The sequence below is a fragment of the Netta rufina genome (assembly GCF_964035555.1).
Source record: "Netta rufina genome assembly, chromosome: 1".
NCBI lineage: Eukaryota > Metazoa > Chordata > Aves > Anseriformes > Anatidae > Netta > Netta rufina.
Genome location: NC_140123.1, coordinates 94,963,014 through 94,987,199, shown reverse-complemented (window position 1 = coordinate 94,987,199; position 24,186 = coordinate 94,963,014). Strand labels below are relative to the sequence as shown.

The 24,186-nt window shown below is 39.5% G+C and overlaps 1 protein-coding gene across 1 annotated transcript; it reads right to left on the bottom strand.

Moving 5' to 3' along the window:
* Nucleotides 1-178: 178 nt before the first annotated feature.
* VPS26C (VPS26 endosomal protein sorting factor C) lies at nucleotides 179-22,609 on the bottom strand. The gene is made up of 8 exons (XM_084297098.1): nucleotides 22,539-22,609; nucleotides 15,023-15,166; nucleotides 12,847-12,996; nucleotides 8,058-8,138; nucleotides 5,499-5,573; nucleotides 2,851-3,001; nucleotides 2,322-2,474; nucleotides 179-671 (listed from the first exon to the last, which is right to left on the bottom strand). The coding sequence occupies exons 1-8, from the start codon at nucleotides 22,593-22,595 to the stop codon at nucleotides 589-591; spliced, it is 894 nt and encodes a 297-aa protein (XP_084153224.1). The 5' UTR covers nucleotides 22,596-22,609; the 3' UTR covers nucleotides 179-588.
* Nucleotides 22,610-24,186: the final 1,577 nt, after the last annotated feature.

Genomic DNA, 24,186 nt, shown 5'->3' with positions numbered 1-24,186 from the left:
CATTCCCAGTTTGACCAAAATACATTTGGTGTTACTTCATATTATTCATTTCATATCTCTTATTTCAGTCATCTTGCAGTATTCATCCCATGACACTACTATGCGTTGTTGTAGCACAATTTATTATAATTTCAAAGATATATATTATTCAATATTATATCACCCTACCCTACCCTCCCCCACCATCTCTATACATTATATGGAACAGGCCTAGTTTAAGAGGCTGTTAAAAGACTTTAGAACAAGTGTTGCATTACGAAATAAGCAGTGAAATTTATTACAGATTTCTGCAAGTTGTAGAAATATCCAGAAATCATTCTTACATAATTTTGCAGGCAGAAATGGGGGAAGAGGTGGCTGTTGAAGTCAGAAAGATACTTGATGAGGCCCTTTAGATAGATTCATCCACACAGTCTGTTGGAAGATGAGCACAGTCTTTGGGAAGACCTATGGACTGAAAGCCCAAGAACTATCTTCCAGGAGTTTTCAGTTAAAAAAAAAAAAAAAAAAAAAGATAACGTATCACTTGGTCTCTGAATAATTTCATCCTTTTTCAATAAATCATTACGTGAATCTTCCTCTGGCTATTTACATCCTGCAGAGCTTCAGAGGAAAGTTCTCTGTGATAAGATGATCATCGTGCAGAAGGACAACAATGTTCACTTCAAACTCTGAGGGAAGGGGAAAAAAACAGAGTTCCATTTAGTAATCCCATAACCTGCACCGTCACAGTAGGGTCAGGGCAGACAGTTCCTGCTCTCAGATGGTCACTTCACTGGACTCCCCCGAGCTATTTCAATACTCTACATTTTTCTGTGGCCAAATAATATAGGAACGCAGGGCTGAACCAGGTGCTCCAGACAGAACATAGTCACCGGCACCTGAGACCTTGGGTCATTCCCCGAGAGCCCTGGCTGGTTCTAATCTTTGGGATTCCTCCAGATTCAGTCCCATGTCACTGAGAAACTGCCTGATGACCAGGAGGCGGCATGTCAAAGTTCAGACATCTGCTAAAACGGACTTTGGTGTGAGATACCTTACCCAGAAAAATATGTATTGTTTAAAAGCATGTAAAGTGTAAGAGGTAGGGAACAGACTCCTCTCCATGCTGTCTGCATGTAACAGAAGGTTCTAAGGCATTACAGAAAATGAAATTAAACACCAGAAGACAACATACCTGCAACCTATGAAAACAATTCTCAAAAATTCTCTACTCTTTAAATATTATATTGTGTTGTTCAGAAACAAAATTGGTATCAGATCTATAAAGAATTCTAAGTGGAGACAGAATTCAAAGACTGTTAATGAGTGATGGAAACCAAAGATAAAAGAGTTATTTCTGGTTTAGTTCTATTTATGAGAAGTTTTAATACAGATATGAAGATGCTCAAGAAATAGGGACTACACTAACAGTAGCCATTTGTCACTGTACGTTACTATTTAATTGCTAAAGATAGCAAAAGTAGAGTACAGTATTATTTTGTGAATAATCACCGTACATAAGTGCAAAAATGCTCTTGGGGGAACAGATAATCAGGTAGCCAAAACTGAAAAGTTACCCGTGCACATTTGTGCAGGATGCACAGCAGAAAATGAAGAGGAGCTTCAGCTGGGAAGGATCCTCAAGGTAGGCACTTACACTGTAGGAACAGCTACTTCTATAGCAGCAACTTCAATCTGATGCAATGCAATACAAAAAGGAGAACCAACACACTCCAAGAAGATGAAGAGAAGCAGAACAGGTGGGCAAGGAGAATTTCTGAAGTACTTGCTTGAGCAAATGAGAAGAATCCTAAATTTAATGTGTTTGTTAATGAAAATGCTGGATTTAGGATAGAGTAAGCAGGAAGAAGTGGCCTGTGTAGGTCAAGAAAGCCAAGTCTGCCTCACTGTTTCTATTTGAGTCTGTGAATTAGGAGAATGGGAAACAAAAAGAAAGAGAGGCCATGGAAAGAGGGATTGTCACTGGTGATGAAAAGGAGGAAATTATTATCTTTGCAATTTACTCTTCTTATTCAACATTTGATTAACACCTGATTTTTTGGCAGAAAAAAATTACTTACTGCTACTATGTTTCTTCTGTCCCTATACCATGTAATTCTGTTAGTCAGAACTAGCATAATAGTTTCAGAACTGATTTTAATCGGAAGTATTTGGTCTCCAATTTCTCAATCTATATGAAACACAGCAAAAGAGGTGTCCTTGGTTTTCTTCCACAGCATTTCGTCCATGGTGCAAGTTTCACCTGCCAGAAGCTAAAGTGAAACTAAAAACATTTCTAATGAAAGATGTAAATACAGCTCAAGATCCTACCCACTTACCAACTTTGAAGTTTGTTGTTTCCAGCGTGGGGCAGGTGAACAACCTGGGGAACACCATGTATATAGGAATGGGCAGGCCCCTGCAGACATCCCCATCAGCGATTTGGATGTTCTGTATCTCTGTGGCATCTCTGGCGTAACCTTCTGCACACCCTGGTGAAAAAGCAGGGAATTTAGAGGGGGAGGAAGGGAAGGCAGGAAGGCAAAGCAGTGTCCAAAATTCAAACGTAGAGATTTACCAAGGAGGGCAATGGGGGCACGTAGACAAACACCACAGGGAATGGAATGGGACGTGACCTTTTGCCCTCTAACCTGTGAGTTTTCACATTAGCACTCCAGACTAGAGGTCATAGAGGTTTAACTGAAATTAATGTTTGGACTGTGCCACCTGAAGTGCAAAACGATTTTTTGCCAGTGTTTTCAATCTTCTCAATTGTATGGCTCTTGACAGTCTTGCATATTTAGGGTGAAAGTGCAGTTGGTAATTGCTGCAGTCTGCTGTACACGCTCCGTTTACAGAGAAACTTACCACAGGTTTCCACGCGTACTAACTGCAGCTCAATACTTTTCACTGCAGCTTCTGCATTCTCCACTACCAGCTCCCCTGTTAGCGGCTGTGTAATGATGCAGTTTGTAGAGTTGAGGTGACCTCTGATGAGAAATTTTGGAAGTGAGGCTCTCTGGGAAGAGGGGGAGAAAAACAAACAGAACTGTAAGAGCAGGCCAGGAAAACAACTTCTTGTCTTTCTGTCTGTAAGGTAGTTATCAAAATATGTAGGAAAGCCCAAGAAGCTGCAAAATTAAGAACTAAAAAAATCAGAAATGCCTCAAATACTTGGTTAATTTAACTCTTTAAATATGCATCCTTATGGATATGCCTTATGATATGTCCTACTATCCTCCCCCTGACATGCACCCCTTCTTCTTCCGTCCACAGGAACATTTTTCCTGGGATGAGCTGACAAAACTTAGCTAATTACAATACAAGAAGTCAGGAAACACATGAAGGAGGCATACTGGCAGGCATTACCAAGATGGTTCGGTCAAGTCACTTTACCATGCTCTAAAGAACTGCATTCTCGTCCCGTTTCAATACAAATTATAATACAGTCTATGGTTTCAGTAATTTTCTCTGCCTTTTAAATTTCTCTCTCAATGCCACTACTGTGGGAGAAGACAGGCATTTAAAATGTTCATTTAACACAAGATGTACCATACTGCTGTGTATCAAGACACCAACTAAGAGACTGGACAGTCAATGAGGAGCTCAACTTCAATGCAGGATCACGCTGAACCCTGAACAGCAAGCACATTTCCTACTCTTTATGCAGTGAGTTGTTAGAACAGCTGATTGAGGATGACAGTCTAGAAACTAGTTTCCATAGAAGAACAAAGTGGGTTTCTGCCCCCTTGTGCCCCGTGTTTTAGGCCAGCAGGCATCACATATTCTCTGCCAGCAGAGCGACTCCTCATATGCCAGAAGCTCCCGTTACACTTCAAGTTCTGGCAAGAAGCATACTGAAACAGTCATGTACTCTACCCACATCCTCAGCTCGTATCTCACCATCCAGTTTTCTTCAATCTCTTTCATCATGCTGCTCTAACCTTCCCCTTCTTTTGGAAGTGTTATCCTCTCCCTCCTTCATTTTCTGCTATCGACATCTTCGATGTTCGCCCCTACCTTCCAACCATCTGTTTACGCGTTTGTGGTGTCCTTGCCCATGTAACTGATTTTCCCTTTTTTCTCCCAATCTTTTTGCTTCTTAGTCCTGACTGCCAGAAGCAATGGCAGAATAGTTCTCATCAGCTATTGTTTAGGCTGTTTTACTCACAGCCAGCAGCTCTGCAGAATTCAGCTGTTCCACTCAAAACAAATCTTTGGGTGAAGGAAAGAGGAATTTTTGTGTGCTTTGAAAACGTAACATCACCTGGGTGTTATCTCCTAATGGAAATAGCAGAAATTACATCCCTGACAAAACCTCTCTATAAAATACCCAAGTCCTACAACGTATTAGTAAAATGCCCTTTTATTGTACAAGCCCTAGCAGGTTCTTCTCATCACTAGTATTAGTAAAATAGACTTACTTCCCTGCCAACAGGGACATCATATAACCATCCCCTGAAGTACAGTGGTCAGGAAGCTCAGAGACAGAGATAAAAGGAATTTGCAGAACAAGAACTCTAGGCCATTTTCTACAACCCTAATCTACAAGATTTAACATAAATAAATGTGTATTGCCCCTAAAGCCTTACTACTTTTCTCAATACCCTTCATATTTTATCCTAAGCTAGCTTTACACGTACCTCTCAGTGGCAGCCACTAAAAGAACAAGAGGCTACAGGCACAAATTGAAATACAGGAAGTTACGTTTAAACATTGAAAGAAAAATTAACTGAGGGTGGTCAAACACTGTAGTAGGTTGCCCGGAGTGTTTGCATGTCTCCATCATTTGTGATACTGAAAACATGACTGACATGGCCTCGAACAACCCACTCTGAATGACTGCTTTGAGCACAGGGGCTGAAATAACCCATCTCCAGAAGTCCCTTCCAACTGCAGTCATTCTGTGAATATGCAGAATAAGCTCAATGATGGCATGACACAACAGCTGATCAAGAGCTCTGCTTTGAGAAACTGGAAAAATAGGTGGAAATTCACAAGCCCGGAATTAAGATCAATGGAAGTCAAACTGGGGATGCTGAAGGGAAAGCTACAGCAGGAAAGTATTCTTATTAACAAAAAGAGCACAACAAAAACATCTGGAAAGACAAAACACAGGTTTCAATGGACAAATGGAAAACCATATTCAGAAAGCTAACTGACCAAGGATGTTCATACTAACTACTGTTCATACTGGCTTCCCGAAGCCACAGAGTGCTATTAAGGAAAAAAAAAAAAAAAGTATAAAAATATACCCTTTTTAAATGATCTTGCTACAGACTTTTTTCTCTTGCTTCACTGCCATCTTTCACTCAGAAAGATGGGAAAAAAAATTAACCATTACTGAAGTTCCACCTTACTTTCATCACCACTACCAGGAGAGAACAAGCGGAATCACTCTATAGGAAAGAAAAAAGAGTTGATGATGCACAAAGTATTTATTCATTCTTCTCTTGTTCTCATTCAGAATCACACACAAAAAAAAAATAATAAAAAAAAAAGAAACAAAACCTTACCTCTTTAACGTTCTGCAAAGTTTCAGGAGTAATTGTGAAGTCTACAGGGCTTGGCGTCAGCTTCCCTTTCTGTGACTGTAATTAAAACAATTAAACTGTAAAGTGATTTACAATATACAAACACACTCTAAATACTAAAAAAATAAAACAAAGTCAAACATCCATCCACTGTGTTAATTTTCAGGATTGTCTTCATACTGCAAATATCTATCTGTGTAACAGAAGACTGAGATTTCCTACCTTTGTTAATAAATAATATTAAGATTTGTCTAAACAAATCACAATGCATTACTAATCTGAGTTGCAGAAACACAACTCTTCAGACTTGGGTTACTTTGTGTTCACCATTGCAATAAATCACAACACACTTCCCATTTGTAAGTTTTTGGCATAAGCTTTGCCTACACTGAAATAAAACAAACAAAAAACAAGTGGCTGACTACTCTAAGCCACCTGGAAGAGAAAAATGTGCTACCAATCTTCTGAAACATAAGGGATGTTGCAAAAGAAGATAAATTTCACATTTCTGTATTTACAAATAATTACATTTTCTATGTCATGTCTCATGTTCCCTGCCATTATCAATACTTAGCAAATTTTGGCAGGGGAGAGGGGTAAATTTTAAGTGAACTTGCTCCATTACTCCAAATATGTTTTATGAACTCTCTCTCCCTCTTGAAATCTCTGAGCACTCTGAGCTCTTTTTGTTGGCCTTCCAGTAACAGCTCAGCTCTGTTAAGCCATCCTCATATCACTAGGAGATCCTCAAGTGATGGAATCTAGTCTAGCACTGATTTAATGACTTAAGGGTTTCAGCTTCCTTAACTGTAAAATAAACAAAACTTGGTCCAGGTTAGCTTTCCGCACCAGAGAAGCAATTCTGGGGGCACATTATTATGGTTCTATCACAACAGATAGTTATCACAAAACCAAGAAGTCAGTCTTCACCTAAGTGGCTCAGTGGGCCCTGAGCCCTGCTGAGATGAGTCTGTACGATGCATCAGGAAGGCAAATTTCACTTGCCATTCACCAACCTGTCTCCATCCTTATCTCAGAGAGGTGCACTGTCTTTTCCTTACACATTTAGAGTAAGTGATCAGTGCTACATCAGTTATGAGAGACCCAACTGTATGTGACTGGGAGCTGGCAGAGCACTGCAACACCAGTGAGCTTAGCTTGAAGTCTTAGGATTTACCCTGACTACTCAAGAATTTGAGATAGCTTCTGCTGCCCAGCTGCAGGATGGAAGATACTGGCAAAAGGATTGACTGTTTTCCCACAAATGACAAATTCTGGCAAAGAATAAGGTTAGGGGAAATGGTGCATTGAGCACGGGCAGTGAGAATTATATGTTCAGTAAAACCTCATTAATTCACCCTGACAGCGAGGTTTGTCATGATTTACTGACTTGTGATCTAAGAAGTGCTGTAGTGGGAACAAGAAATAAGATCAGGAAACCGCATAATATAATTTGTTCACTATTTTGACAACTGCGACTTACTTATAATATAATAATGGACTAACAAAAAGTAGCATATTTTAGAAATTAATGAAATCTTACCAACAGGAGACCTCTTTATAGCACCTAGCTAAATATGCGACAAGAGTAGTACGGAACTAAAACAACATGTTTCCACCATTACTCATAAGACAGCCAACAGAGTCTAACACTTTAAGTGTCCTGTTAAAGCATTCTAAGGAACAATACAAACAGTATGTTCTAGCAAATTCTGGGCGGAAAAAAAGAGGTATTTAATTAGGCCTGCACAGTCTGTACTGATATCAGATGCTCTGAACATGTGTGGCAACATAAACTGAAAAGATTAAAAAAAAAGACAAAACCAAAACAATAGGAACTTCCAACTAACAAGCAGTACAGCATTTCTTGTGAGACAGTCAAACCTCATCCTAAAATGACTGCTGCACAGGAGAAAGACTGTCTCCATGTCCCTGACTGCAGCATGTGGATATTTGTTAACCTGCATATCTCAGCATATCGCCAATCACAGGCTTATATAATGCAGGTGATTAAGCTGACAAGTTTCTTATTAGCAATTTGATGCAGTCCTAACCTCAATACTTTGACTCAGGGCTCTAAATCATAATTCATCATCTGAATAACAGAAATTAGGCATTGCCTCTCCACCAACAAATTCCCACTTCGAGGACAGGCATTGCAGGTGCCCAGAACCTTTGGCTAAGATAGGTTCAGATAACCTGAAACCACACCAGTGTTTCAGAACTGAAAAGAATGAATAAGAGGATAAACTCAGTGCAAATCCTATTTGTACCATTTTCTTTAAATGAAAAGAGAGGTGTGTTACTCTAATCAGGAACAAGTGACACCTTACAACTTCTAGATACTTTTGTTATGAACATCTTTTATATTCATACAAAGATACCACATATGCTGCTATTACCAATTGCTTTACTTAGTTTTCTAATCTGACCTCCAAACTTCACTTAAAATGAAAAAAGAACCCACCAAAACCAGACCACCACCACATAACAAAACAAAAATCCTGCTCACTTCATACAGTTAATGCAAACCCCACTTACCAGCGAGTGGACGATGAACTCACAAGTCTTGGTTAGGTCCTTTGCCAGCAGAGAACGCCGCATGTCACACCGTAGGGTATACTGCCAAGAATGGGGTTGCAAAGAAAAAGGAAGAGAGCCTTACTTAAGAACTTAAGATTTCCTCCTTCTGTTAACTTTTACACTTTAAAAAAAAAAGTGCAAAATGTTGCTGTTATTAATATTTAAAGCATCATTTACAAGAGATTAGTGAGCAACGTATATATCAGTGATACGGGGGACGAGGGGGGAAGTACACAAAAAGTATACAATGATTGTAGATGCTCCAAAATGAAAAATAATTTGTGTTTACAATCCCATCATTATTTTCACATGCTTTTCCTATCTTCTGTCTTAAGACAGGAGAGTGAGGGACTAATTCACTGACAGAGTAACATTCTTGTATGGCTTGAGCACCCAGACTACATTCAGTTAAGACTGATGACTCCACTGCTTCTCACCACAATTTGGATAAGTGATCATCAGCAAGATATATTCACAGCCCTTCTAACTTAAAATTCAATCTTGCAATAAGTTTAGCAATGATAACAGTTGTAAGCACAGTTAATAGGGAACTGTCTTTAAGCATATAGTTCAACTTAAAAGCAGCAATGTGTAAGGTTAATTTTGCTGTTAAATGTGTAAGGTTAATTTTGCTGTTCAATAACTTGCTGCCTATGTCCTCTCCTTTCTTCCCTACAAAGGAAACCATAAACCAATGGTTGAAAAATAGTTATAAGCTTCACTGTATTCATACACTTCAGCACCTACAACATAGTCTATCAATGTCCTTACGAGATAAGAAATTTTTGGGGGTGGGATATTTTAGGGTTTTGTTGTTTTGTTTTATTGTGTGTTTTTTGTTTGGTTGGTTTTATGACTTTTAATTCCTTCTTTAGAGATGACAAATAGGCAAAAATGGGTATGCTCAGAGTGAAGGTCTCAGCTTCAGAACTTCTAGTTTTTATTAAACAGCACCCTTAGTTCCTCAAATGAAAAAATAAATAGGCAGTGTACTATTTATAGTCCTTTTTTTCCATTTCTTGATTTGGACAGAGAACAAACACAAAGTAGTGAGAAGCAAATGAACACTTCCATTTGATTTATTTGAAATTAGCAAAACATTTTAAAGCAGTTAAAACCCGATTTGTAAAAGAGACTTAACGTTCCCCAAATTTATCTATGCATCTTTTTTATCTGGTATCAGATAAAGGTTAAATAGCCTTGGGAAGGACCACATTTTCCTCTTCAGGGACAGAGGGGAAAAAAAAAGACTCAGGCTGGCTGAAATCTAATGATCAACCTGTTAATTACAGTCTATCCTCAGCTTGCAAAGAGAAGCTATGCAGATGAGAGATGGAAAGAAAAAAAAAAAAAAACACAAACCCACCACATACACAAAAAGAAACCCAACCAAATATTCATGATTGAAGTATATCTTGAAAGACCTGATATTGATCATAAGCAAGTTATCAGGACTATGGAAAGCAAGTCAACCACTTTTGCACCATTTTCATGTACCAACCAGAAACATCAGATGTTATCCTAGAAATCCAGGATTTAAAAAAGATATAGGAAGTATTAGAAAAAACATCAGAATGTAGAGAAAAAATAAGGGACTTTTTTCCATCCTGTGTGCTGCCAGGAGTATATAAAATTAAGGTAGTCACATAGGAAGGGATGAAACAGCCTCAAGTTGTGCTGAGGGTGGCTTACATTAGATGTCAGAAAGAATTTCTTCACTGTAAGAATGGTTAGGCATTGGAACGGGCTGCCCAGGGAAGTGACAAAGTCGTCATCCCTGGAGGTATTTAAGAGATGTGCACACATGGTGCTAACAGACATGGTTTAGTGGTGGACTTTATCATGTTCAGTGATGGTTGGACTTGATCTTGTGGGCCTCTTCCAACTTACATGACTCTCTCCATATAATTTGAGGTTTAAGCAATATCCTTCTGGATACAAATGATGGGAGGAATAAAGTAAACAATGGAAATACAGTGTAAACAAAAGGCTTTGAAGGCTTGACCTATAAAAGATCTTGTTGCAGGATGGGTGAGAACACAAGAATAAGAGGTCTAAGGCTTTGTGTATGAATGGAAACAACAAACTTTTTTTTATTAGTAGTTTATATATGTTCATCAACATAAGTACATTCAGCTTGCTTCTGAATTGTCCAAAACTGTTCTGCAAAAATGGTAAATTCTGACGGATACCAAAGAATTTCAGACATATCAATTCAGAGTTTACAAGTAACCTAAGGCAAAACTAGATACAGGATAGGAAATCAGAACTCTGAAAGTTGCATGCCAAGTCTTCAGACAAGGCTTTCCTTGCCAAGGCTAAAAGAATATTATCTACTTAATAAAAAGGATGCTGAAAAGGAATGAAAGACAGGATGAAAAGCAGGATCATGATCTGCTCCATAACAATGGAAATAACAACAACAAAAGTCCCCGTGAAAACCTCACAACAGGCAGAACATACTCAAACAAGACTATCAGGAGTTTTATTATGGTGATAATGATTATTCATTCAAAATATACAGTCCACAGATAGGCACAGAACTCTTTCTTTGGTTTGTAAATCCTCCCCAGTAGTACAAAATCATGGTACTATCTAGATGCAGCTAGTGTGACTGGATTAGAAGCCAACCGTACAAACCTGTGATAACAATATTGAGAAAGTATGCTTACAGTATAAAATCTCAGTAACATCTTCAAGCATAATAATAAGATCTTGAAGCAAAATACTAAAATTAGTAACTAAAGATGCATGTTAAGCAAGTAAATCTGAAGGCATAATCTCACTAAAACTTTATTTTAAAATCCTCATGGAAAGGAAGATCTAGAAAGACTGTAGACTGGAGCATTAGTTAGAAGTATTTTGTCTATGAATTTTCTATCACTGCTACTTCTTTGTATCCCAAGAAAATAAAGTCAGGTCTCAGGAGTTTTAACAAGAAAGGAATGCCTAGTTTTACAGGTCTAATCCTCCAGTTTATGCTCCTGCTTTTCTTTCAGTAACTTCTGATAGGCTTATAGGTTTTTGTTTGTTTTTTAAAATCCCAGACTTTTTAATATAATTGAGAAGTCTGGAATTTAGCTTTCAGTTCAGCTAAATAACTAATAGTGTTACACTATGTCATCAAACCTAATACATCAGTGTGCTACAGGAAAAGAGTGTTTTATAACCCAGTGATTCTTCATCAGCATTGTTCTGAAAGTTTTCCATTTCATGGATCCCTTTCAAATTTTTCTTGAAGAAAAACACAAAACACTCTCCAATAAGAAGCAAAAACGATTAACACAACATTTACGTTCAGAGATGGCTGAAAAATAGACTTTCCCTCAAAATAACCCATTTATGGTGTGGCAATCTTTAACCAAACAAGGTCAAATTTCAGAATTGTTTTTCCACAACACTCTGCTGAAACCATGTTGTACATACAGTTTGGGGCAGGAAATGTTACTACCCATCTCTATGGGAAAGCAAACAACTCATGTTTTTTGAAGATGGTAAAAAGTCTCAACACTGATTTGACACTTCCTTATGAAATTACTCAGACACCTGGGCTTTTCTGAATAATAAAAAAAAAGCCACCAGAGAGTGGTGCAGCCTTTTTTCCATGAAGGGAACAGATGTAGTGTGTCTACAACATCAAGGGGGTAATCAGTTATGTTACAATAGTTCTGACTTAAGGTACTGCAGGCAACGCATCCCACTACTGTTCTGTTAATGTCATATTTCTTTAAAGGTTTACTCCATATAGAAGGCCTGAAACTGTAAGTGGTGGAAAGATTTCTTCCAGATAGAGGATGCTTCTTCAAAATGAATGCAGGAAAACACACTCTGAACATTAGGTAGCTTTGTTGCTGTTGGATTTATGCCCATGTCTTAAGATGGATCTGGTAAGTCAGATACTAAAAATGAAGTATGCTAAGCATTATTAGCAGTAATTCATTGGTCTGCTATGCTAACAAAACCTCACTGATACTATATAAACAGTACACACGTTTATTTTTTTGGTATGCACTGCAGGCTGTTTATGTAATAGGAGATGCAGCTTCTTTCACCAATAATAATAATAAAAAGATCAGAACTAGATGCAAATATCATCCTGAATGTATTTTTATATTTTATCTGCAAAAGAATATTCTGAGATTTAACAAGCATAGTAAATATGTTTTATACTTCCTCAACCCAAAACCCCAGTATGCTCTTAATTCTCTCTTGTACATCCCATATTACACCCGATCAGTTTCATTACCACTGGCTATCTCCAATACAAGGCTTAAACCTGCTGAAAGGGGAACAGATCCTGCAGCAATTTATAAAAGACATTATAACAGCAAACTTCAGAAATCTCAAGATGTTTTCTTTGCCACTTTTAACAAGTGTTAGCACCTGTGGAAAGCTCCGAATCCTAGAAACTCGAACTGAAACAGGCAGCAAGAAACTACCTACAAACTAATACTTGAAGTTTAACATGTTTGACGTTTTTTAATGTTAAGTTACATCTAGCACGCATGAAAATGTCTAGCATGCATCACAAGAACACTGTAACAATAAAAAGAAGCTTAAAAGCTGTACTTACTTCAAAGGATCTCTAACCTTTTGCTCATTCTTCAAATTAATAGAAGCAAACATATATAAAGACTAGCACTATGAAAATAAAACTACCAGAAAACTTCATTCTCAGCTTCCATGGAACAAGAGATACTGCAGGTAACAAAAGCTCAGATTTTCTTTACAGGTATGACCGCCTTACCTGAATATTAACGAAGACACCATGATACGTTTCATACAGAACTTTGTTGCCCTTCACATGCAACGGAAATTCAAAAGGAATTTCTGTCTTGCCACTGGGAAGTTTCCCTGGTTTTACCATTTCAATAGTGCTGTTAATAATTTGGATAGGCTGCGAAAATAAAGATTTAGTTTGAAGCACAATGATAGGTCCATCATTTCAAAATGAACTAACAACATTACTGAACTCTTAACAGACTCCCTGAATTTCCCAAAATTCAGGTATTTCTTCCTGATATGCAGCTCTCCAGTCTTCCAAGGAATATAAATATTACAAACGCTTTGCAGAGGAAAACAATTTGTGATCTATTTTATGGTTGCATCAAATTAACAGCTAAACATACTCAGAGAGTTAAACAGCAGAGTCCCAAGCATCCTGGAAAGCAAAGTTCCATTTTCTAAATTATGTCCCCCGATAGTAGCACCAGGAATCAGCAAGTATACATGCCTGTTGAGCAGCTAGGCGATCCCCCTACCCTGCTGCCCACCTTTCCCACCCTGAAGATTTATATTGAGGACTAATCTCTCACTGGAATGATGGCTAGCTGTGATTTGGCATTTGACTGGGGAATCCTCCTAATCCGCATGAAATATGCATACATAAATACAAACAGAGCAAAAGCAGCAAGACTAGTACGCGAGAAGGAAACAGACTGAATATCCAGTACAGTCCTAGGCTGTATGTAATACTACAGTATTAGTGGTTTTTTTTCATTCAAGGTTTTTGTTTCTTGCAAACAGTTAAAGTAGCTTCAACCTCTCATTGATAAGAGATGCAATCTATCATTTTACTTTTCCATTACTTGTATGTATTTGCTGAGTTTAAAACCTGCAAGAGCTGAAAGAGTAATTACTGTTCTGACATTTAATGAGACAAAAGCTATACTTTCCCTAATTAGGCTTATTCCAACCTGTGCTTTTAACAAGAGAAGGAGAAATGACTGCACCAAGCTAACTGTTCACTCATGCTGAAAGAAGCAGCCTAACTTGCTCTGCCATGTGGCATTACTTTCTCTTGTGCCAAACTAGACATTCATCTGGCCTATCCATAACATAATGCAATTCAGATCAATTAACCAGATTTATCAGAAATAAATGTGCCCTTTCCTGTTCTACTGTTTACTACTCCTGTTTACTACTCTAGTAAATTAAATCAACCAGAATGAGCAAAAAAGAAAGCAAAAGAAGCAATGCTGAATGAAGTGAGGGGGTTAAATGAACTGAGCCCATCTTAAGGGTCATCATAGTGGGAACTTTATTTCTCTAGCTCAAAATAAAGTTTGTATTTCTTTCTTAGAAGGGAGCTAATCAACAAATGCGGACTTCAGACTAGGAAAAGGGTACTACACAGCTATAAAGAGGCATGCTCACGGTAGCTCTGCTTGAAGATTACGCTTCTTTTGTCTCTGAACTTTTAATTGTATTTTCCCTCTACTGTGCTGCAACAAACAATCATCTATTGCTTCTACTGTTTTCCGATCATTCATGGTCTGATTATTCACACTACAGACAAATTAACTGTGATACAAATGAAGGCTTAAAAGATCCTACACTTAAACTATGCTAATTTAGGCAAACTATTTTTGTAAATATAGCTACACTGCCTCTAGACATAGCCAGCCTTGCCTTCAATCGATATAGTCATGCTTGCGTGGAGCCCAAGACAACCTGACCTGCTGGATTCCAAAACTCACACTTCCAAACCTGGAGGGCAGTACAGAGGCCAGGTCTTCCAGGCGCTCTGCAGTCAAACAGGTTGGGTGCAGCATCATCCTGCACAGAGGAACCTCTGCAGGTCCTCTACCATGGCCAGCAGCATGCAACCTCAGCAGCTTCTGCAGAAACTCTTGGTGTAATGACTGATCTGACACCCAAATTTGATTAAATTCAGTCACTGCATGATGCTTCTCTAATGCATCCTCCAGTAACCTTACTATTAGCACTATCAGCCCTAAAGGAAGTTCTCCTGTCTGTGCAAGTTCCTCCCTCAAAATGTCACCATATATTGCTAGGTAATGCTCTGCTTTCTGTCATTCTCATACCATGAAGTGCTATGACCATCTGTAAGCAACTAGGGAAAAAATTAAGAAAATACAGAAAAGCTCCATGCTAAAAATATTATTCAGTGTAAGTCTTACCTTGACGGAGTTATAGAAAGCTTCAAAGACACCCACACTTTTGGCACTAAGCTGCAGATTTACTGATCCTTCCATTGTTAATGAGATACCTTGGTGCTGGACTGTGTCCTTACTTGTTATGACCACAACTCCAGAAAGAATTTCCTAATGGGAGAAAAGACAACATGAGCACATTTGTTTAAAGCAATTTCTTCTATTGCTGTTACTCAGACAGTACGCTAACCAATTTTCAAACAACTCAAGAAAACTGTTCCCAGAGTACAGTCTAACCTTTTTAGAAGAGACAAATATTGATAATGAAAGCAACGTGAGGAACAGACTGTTGTACTTCCAGTTTGTTTTCTTTAAAAATATGCTCTTTTTCCTTGCAGAAGTACTAGCCAGAGCTTCATTTGCTTTCCTAAACTTTGACATTTTCCTGTCCAGGCAAATGAAAAATAGCCTCCTAAATAACTGTAGGTTCAGTTGGTAAAAGTTAGGTTCCATTTCCAAATTCTACAAGGAATATGAAAAGCAGGATGGTTGGCCAAGGGAAATGGAAGAGAAGGCAGAGCTGTAAAAGAGATGTCTAAGCTAAGGACAAGGTTAACCCCAAGAGCAGTACAGAACACATTCATAAAGAAACAAAGAAACCACACAGTTGTTTGCCTACACAAGCCTATTTCTACTGGGCAAACAATTTCAAAGCATGTCTGAATCCAAGGCACAAGGTGTATGAGTCAAGAGATGTGTCACTTATCCCATTAAGAAAGTAGTTGCACAAGACCACAGCATCAATTTCAAGGATCGGTTTAGAAGTTCTAATACTGAAAAAAAGATTAACTGCAGGAGAGCAACACACAGTTCGTATCACATACCCCATAGTTTATCCTTCCCCTACAACAGAGAATCCACTCCACTCCACTATTCCTCGTCAAACGCTCATACACACCTGGAACTAGAAGCAAGTTATTTGACAACTTAAGAAAGTTTCTTAGGGCTAACTGTGTCTTCTGCTCAGTAGTAGTACTCTCTGCACCTTCACCAGCCTTGCAAACCAGACACCAAACTCAGGACCACTCAGTTCAAACAGCAGTTCAGACTGACCACTCCACACTTGACCAGTTACAATCAGTCTGGTTGTATCCACACAACAGATGCTATTTGAATATTGCAGCCTTTTGTCTTTCCTGGTGGTAGGGCATGACAATACAGGGAAGAGGTCAGGTCGTTTAAGGCAGAACTGGACATCAGGCATCACAGCAAAGGCTGACACTCCTGAGTAGAGGACCTGCAGCAACTGGGAAACGCCAGGAGCTGGAGGCACAAAAGGACAGTGAAGAAAAGCTGACCTAAATACCATCCTGCTTTGCGAACAGGCTTTAATTAGTACAAGCAATTAGGTTATTGCTTTGAAAAATGAGTACTGCTGCACTGGAAGGAGCAAGGACAATCATGAACATATGAACTGCTTCACTAAATGAAGACAGGCTCCTATCACACAGCAACAACCTGTCCCAGAGCTATCACCTAGAGAGCTTCACATAAGAAGCTTGTGTGTATTTAGGGCAGAGAGGAAAAGAATTATGTGAAGTTAAATATGATTTTTTCTTCTAACATCCAATAAGTATACATTATTCTCCTACCATCCTAATAAATATATAAAAGGAAAACTGCTCAAAACTATTTTCTAACTTGCAACTCTAAGAAATAAAAAATAAAATCACTTGTTTGAGAGAGAGGGGAACATAATGAAAGAGCTTCTATAATTTTTACCTAAGTTGCTTATATGCAATCAGGCTATGTTTCCATTTGACGAGGGGTGGGAAAATCTGCAGTCTTTTCTCAAGAGTTACTTTGTACTTTTCTGTGTGTAAACACAGTCCTCTCTAAATACAAAGCTGTCAGTATACTTCCTTCCAAAAAGTACAAATCAAAGAACATAAACTTACCAACATGCTCACATACTTACAGTCAGCAGACAATTTACAAGAAAGCTTTATTTTTGCAAAACCAAACATGTAAACATTTGAAAAAGTTACACAACATCACTAGGCTAATTAGCTCTGTTTTCAGTCCGCACCAAAAGGGATTCCCTTACCTTGAATACCACAGGACTAAAGGCCCAGAGGAAGTCACCACTGGCACTGATCTCCAGTCATTACAATGCAGTAGCTTACTGTCAGTTGCTTTTGCTCACTTTCCACCTTTGCATTCACTAGGGATTCCTTCACCATGTGCTGACAAAACTTTGCAAGTTGGAATTACACTAGTGCAGTTCTGCAAAGAATTATTCACCTAAAAAGGGTCTCTATCCACAAAAAGGACAGAATAATATGCAGAGCAGAGTCATGAGGTACGCATGCTACACTGTGACCAAAACATTCCTGTGAGAAGATCATCCCAGGTTCATGGTCCCAAACAAGCATTTAGTTTTCTGTTGTTGGTTCTTCACCTTTCAAATATGCACCTGAAGCTACCAGAAAAGCTGACACTTTCAAAGTCACAACCAAAATGAACATCTGCTTCATCTAATCCAACAGCATAATCCTTTTTTTTTCCTGTAGTTCTTGTTTCTTGAGGAGAGTTATTGAGTTTGGCTGGGACAATTAGGAAGGATCTCCATTCAGTACGATGAAGCAGTGCATAACATAGGCCTCTGAGTATCAGCTATACAGTCCTAAGCCATGCTCAGACTTCTGACTGAGCTAGGCTGTTATTCAGCATCTTTAAACTTGATGTAAGGATTCAAAGGATCAAAGTACACACTATACTGTCCCTAAGTTGTTTGGCAAAAATTGCTTCTAGTATTAAAATACATACTGATTCCGATCTGCAAGTTCACGCTGTCAGGCCTGCTTGCTAGACTAATGAGCTACAAAAAATACCTTTTTTATCTAGATACTATGTACTTCCAGATTAGAACTGATCACTTTTCAGAATCACTGATAAGAAATATCAGCCTAATTTGTTTTCGAATGTGAGGTAATTTTGAACAAAACAACAAAACCAAACCGAACCAAAGCACAAGGCAGGCTTTCAAGGCCATTTGAAATCCGTCATCATACTTTTTCAAGTGTTGACAGCAGCAGAAGACATCATATTGAATGTCTTATCAAAATGTTTAGCATTTCTCTAGTTCCTTTTGATATTAACTGTACATCCATGAATTGAGCTTGTTGTTGGCCTGGCAGAGCTGAAGTGCCCCATCAGCTCATTACCAACACAGCGCTTCAGCTCCCCGTCAGATTCCTCTTTCCCCCTCACAGGCCTTTACATTTAGGTCCCAGGACAAACATTTGGCAACTTTATAACTGAAATTAAGTTCATCTAAGTCGCATTTACTAAGTATTCCTGATCATTTTCTGTCACATCTGTTACCCAACAAACCCACCTGCAGATCTTAACTACATATTCTCCTGCTTCCTTACAGAGAAACCGACAACATTCAATAGAAAAAGCCTGCTATGCCCAGTGAACAAGACATTGGATGCTTTAAAACCTCCACATTCAGTTTTACAAGTCATTTTGCTGTTTTAGAAAGAGTAAAAGGCCTCAGTATGGGCAAATTCTGACTTAGTATGTTTTGGACTCACTTGTCATTAAGTCTTGGCTGACATTAACTATGGCACCCTTCTTAGCACGCTGCATTTTTCAGCCCACAGTTCTTTTAATTATCAGTCTTGGACTAACTGCCACAGTTATTCCAGCCATTCTGCTTGGTTTGCCAACCAAAACGCATCATTAGTTGTGCCTGTCCCCTCTCATTCTCTGAGCATTCCCGAGTTTATTGAATGAGCCTCAGAGCCTCGCAATTTTCTATTCAATTAAAAAACGAAAAAAGTAAAGTCTCCAGAACACAAATCTTCTGTTCCTGTGAACTTAAACACAATTTTTCTTAAATCCCCCATCCCCTAACAAACCTATTACTCTTTTTGCTCCAGGAAATGGCAAAGTTGTTGTTTTTATTTATTTATTTATTTATTAACCTACAATTTAAGGTCACTTGATTAAACCAGGTTTTCTGAAATTGAAGTCTAGAAAAAATAAAGGTATTTGTTTGCTTAGTTCCTCCAATTTCTGATGATTATGAGTAACTAATACAGAAATTGCTTACCATTTATCAGAGCAAGTTATTTTAACCAGCTTTCTAAAACCAGCAACACAACCACAGACTTCTATGACGTGTGACTGTTTTATAAACGTTATGGTTTTGTTTCGCCCAATTAAAGATTAACAGTTAAATACAGAAGCAAAAAGAAATTTAAAATAACAGTTATTGCCTTCTTGACTACCTTGCACTAAAGAAAGTGTTAGGAAGTGAAGAGACTTCAACTTTACATGGGAGATTGTTTGGGAACAATGAAAAATGCTTGAGCTCAACTGGATTTAATAAAACCAAGGTCACTGTACCAGGATAAGAAGTCATCTGACCCAACTCAGTGCAACAAGGAACAGTAATTTGAAGATTGGGTTACACAATTATTTCAGCACCAAATTGAAATTCAAAAGGTCTTGGCTTTATGGGGAAAGCCTACAGTGAAACATATGTATCACTCTGACCTTACAAAAAGCAAAAAATAACAAGTTATTCAGACTTGATTTTCCTGGCCAGATATCCATTTTGAACACATTCTTTCTTCCTCACTCACCAGCCTTCCAATATGTCTGATATGCCTTCTGATACTCAATATTTTCCCCTAACAAGATTCGATGGATTTGTGCAATAACATTAAAGGTAAGTTTGTAAACTTTAGGAGTTCCTCCCTAGAAGTTTATATTAAAAACTCCTACACCTTCAGGGCCTCAATCAGTATGGAATCTACCACAATGAGATCCTCTGAACAATTACGTGTTGTACATGGGTCTCTCCCACATCTATTTACCCTCATCCTTTCCCTCTTGGAGGCAATAAAGCAGTACAGCAAATACCCTCAATAGCTTGGCATTTGCTAGCTGACATACATACAACAGATCCAGAGATGCCAACCACTAAAAATCCCTGAATATTTCACCTAAATATTTCTGAATCCCTTAGTATTTCACCTCTTGACATACAAAACCAGAGCTTGAATGGAAGAATCAGCAGCCGTTGCCATTGATCTTTGATCTATTATCACCTGAAAGCGCAGGCTGAAATTCTTCAGACTGGTCTTCATCAACCCAATTTTGTTTTGTTTATCTATTTCCCTACTCAGTTGGAGCTGATCCAAAGCATCTGATCTCCATTTCATAGACTACCAATTGCTTCTTAAATGAAGAAATAGATTGTGCTAGGCAGAACATGTCTGATTCTTGCACAATGAAGGGAAAACCTACAGGCTAGATTATATCACTTACTTTCACATAACCAACATGTGGAGATGATAGAGAAGGCAATTATACGCTATCACATGCGTACACCAGTTTGCTGTTAAGGCCAAAATGACCCTCAGCATAAATACTGCTTGGTGCTTTTATAATTTATTAAATGAAAAAGATCAGAATATTTTAGCTATTACATACCAGCTCTCTAAGCAAATGCTCCATACCTACTTAGGAGTGCAAAGCAATCTTCTTTGTCTTTACAGCAGTCCGCTACACACCAAATGCCTTTATAAATCACACAAAAATTAACATAAGGCACATTAAAGGTACCTTAGCTATCCCTCTGCTTAATTGCACAGAACATTTCCCTGCACGGACAAATCTTGTCATACTTATGCAAAGCTATCTTATAAACTTCCTACAGCTCACAATTAAGACATCTCTCTACTGTCACCTTCTTCACATCCGCACAAGTCCATTTGGATACTAATTATCAAATATACTCTGTTCTACTCTATTTGAGAAGACATTCATAAGAAAAACAAAAGGGGATATCTGATTCAACAGATTGTTTTTTTAAAGAGTCACTCCAACCAAATACCATTTCCCCAACCTGGCTCGCTGGCCAATACCCTCAGCACAAGACAGGCAGCAGAAGCTGAATGACTGCAGAAGTGAGTTGCACCATGAAGTTACGCTGAATCAATCACAGTCTTACACAAATTATGACTTAGAAAGCTCTCAACAGTGTTTTAGCAATGTTTTGTGCTGTTATCTTGTTATAGGCCTAACAAAAAGGCCGCTACACCAACACACAATTGAGACATCACATTTTTTTGTATCCAAACGCAGTTTTAAATGGGTTTAGACAACGGAAGATCAGGTCAAGCCACAGTACCGCTGTTGCTTTCAGATGAATAGCTAGATGTTGGGATGAACTATGACCTTCACTACAGGAATCCCTTCATTTTCAAGTAGCACTGATGAAAGTGTATTTGGGGGTGAAAGCTGACAAAGACTAAAAGTATTATTAGCATAGCTGATGTCAGTGAAGTGTACAACCAACAGTAAATTTCTACAAAAAACAAAGGCACACATTCCATGCCACATTAAAGGGAGATTTGTAATTCCTTTCTGTGCCTTTGAAATTTCCATCAAAAATTCATGTTGTACTTCTAGTGCACGGCTCTTTTATCACTGTGCTTTCACACCATTCAGATATCCAAACTTCAGACCTAGTTAATGAAATAAAATTATAAGCCTTTTCACGTGGAGTTACAGCAGAAGTGACAGATTTACTAACCATAAAAAGCTTACTTAATTTCAGCTTGAAGACAGAAGAAACGTCCTTTTCTTGTATTAAGAATACAGATCCTATTCAGAATGACATAAAGCAAGCCAAGTAGAGAAACTGAAGAAGAACACAACACTACAATACCAAAACAAAAGGATTAAGATCATTGTAATAACATGCAATGCCAAAATGATGCCGGAGAGATACAGAGGGTAGCATTTACCACCGTGACACCACACCTGCAGATTTATGTTGTTCACATGCTGATACCAGTGCTGGTTGTGAATGCCACCTCTTGAGAGTTGATGGTGGCAGTACTGATTTTCCATAATCTTCCACTCCAAACTGATTAAAGTAGCTTCCCAGCATTGAAAACACTCAATAAACTGAGACGTGCTTTAGATCTAAACACCGTGACAGACGAGCTTGTAGCATAGGGGGACAGACGCATGGGTGAAAAGGATTTGGGGTGCACTAAGAGTGAATGGCTGGACTGCCACACATGAAAGAAGTGAGCTGGAAACCTCTGATTGACGATATTTTATTTCTAGAAAAAGTGAGCAAACACGAGCTAGTGATATTTTTTTTATTAATTGAAGTGAATGAAGAATGAAAGGGAAAAAGGGGGGGAAAAGCCCCCACGTTCCTTCAAGTGGCTGCAAAAGGGGAACTCTGCAAAATCGCTTTGTAGCTATCAACAACTGTGTCAGCGGGGAAAAAAATTAAGAAATGAGGAAAAAAATAAAAAATTAGAAAAATCAACTAAGAAATATGAAAATAAGTGAAGAAAACTGGGAAAAAAAATAAAAATGAGGAAATAAACATAAAAATCAGGAAATAAACATTTAAAAAAATCGGGAAAAAAACAGGAAATCAGGAAAAAAATATAAAAAAATCGTAAAAACAAGGAAGGAGCCGGGACGCGGCGGCACTCACCCCGCAGCGGTACACCTTGTTGGCCCGCTTGATCTTGATGTCCAGCGCCGTGCCCATGGCGGCCGCTCCCCCTCCCTCCCCTCCCCTCCCTGCCCCCCCCCAGCTCCCGCCACTTGCTTCCGCCTGCGGGGCGGGGCGCGGCCCATCCGGGGCCCCCGTGACGTCACTGACCAGCTCCCGCCCTGGCGCTTCGCGGTCGCCGGGGCAACGGGGCGGGGCGGGCAGCTGGTGACGTAGGGTGGTGGTGGTGGGGGGAGGATGCGCAGAGCGCATGCGCAGGGCGCGCTAACGGTCGGGGGGAAGCTCGGCGGGGGCGGGCCTTGCGCGTGCGCGGCCGTTGCGGCGGCCGTTGGGCGCCTCAGTGGAGGAGGGGGGGGCGGGGCGGCCTTCAGGGCGCGCCTAGTGCGGGTGGGCGGACAAGGGGACGGACAGACGGACACAAGGACGGACAGACAGAGGGACGGACGGGAAGGGCGGCGGTCCCCGTCCGCCGGTGAAGGCGGGGGCGCCGCAAACATCCGTGCGTTGAGGAGCACGGAGGCGGCGGGAGGCTGAGCCTCGGCAGCAGCGGTTTAAATTCATTAAGCGTTTCCCCTGGCTACGCGGCATGAAATAAAACAGTCTAAAGCACGCCTTAAAGTAATGAAAAAATAAAGAACTTGTACATATATATATGGACTGAATTTGTCTCTGTTAATAATTACGGGTGTGGTTTGGCCTATGGTATCTCAACAGCATTCCTGCCTGCTCTGGCAAAGTTGTCTAAAACTTGTATGATGCATTTCTGGCAATGCCTTATAAAGTGAGAAAATCCACCTGAAACTTAAAAGAAAAACAAGTATCTGGTCTGGTGAATGTTGCAAGTGAACAACCCATGTGCAGGGTCATGCATCAGCAGCGAGGGAAACTGTTAAATCTCCCGCAGATGTGGGCCACAGATGGGTTTCTCCTGTGATTTCAGTGGGACTGGGACTTGTCCATCGGTGGTGTCTCAAGTCCTGAGTGAAATCTCTAAAGCATGAATCTTTTACATATTTTAATGCCTTATCTAAAGTCGTTATTACCATGTTAAAAAGTGGAGGCAAGCATTTAATGGAGATGTGGCAAACATGAGCCTTTCCAGCTTCAGAGACTGCCAGCTCCATCCTTACCTTACCTTGCATGGTGGGAGTTTCCTCCTTCACTCTCAAATTGGTGTTTTTTGGTGGCAGATGTGGAGGAGAGTTGTGACAGGTTTTTTGAGCATGATCGAGAAAAACTACACTAAAAGCCTGAACAAAAAGTCCTGGAAATGGACTTTTCAGCTATTATAAGCATGCTGTACTGTAACTAGTTTGTATCAAGCACACAGCTGCATGATAGAGACGCATTTGTCTATGGAGTTGTCTTCCAAGAAGGTGTCAGGTGGAATGGCTGGCACACCAGAGGCCCGTGCGGCCATTCAGAGGGACCCAGACAGGCTGGAGAGCTGGCTGGAGAGGAACCTCATGAGGTTCAACAAGGGCAAGTGCAGGGCCCTGCACCTGCGGAGGAACAACCCCAAGCACCAGTACAGGCTGGGGGCTGACCTGCTGGAGAGCAGCTCTATGGAGAGGGACATGATGGTGGACAAGTTAACCATGAGCCAGCACTGTGCCCTTGTGGCCAA

Coding starts and splice junctions, on each gene's coding strand:
- VPS26C (XM_084297098.1), bottom strand. CDS start 22,595: ATGGGCACGGCGCTGGACATCAAGATCAAGCGGGCCAACAAGGTGTAC. Junction 8,139..12,846: donor GTGTCTTCGTTAATATTCAG/GTAAGGCGGTCA, acceptor CATTCTTGGCAG/TATACCCTACGGTGTGACAT. Junction 2,475..2,850: donor AGTACGCGTGGAAACCTGTG/GTAAGTTTCTCT, acceptor CTTTTTCACCAG/GGTGTGCAGAAGGTTACGCC.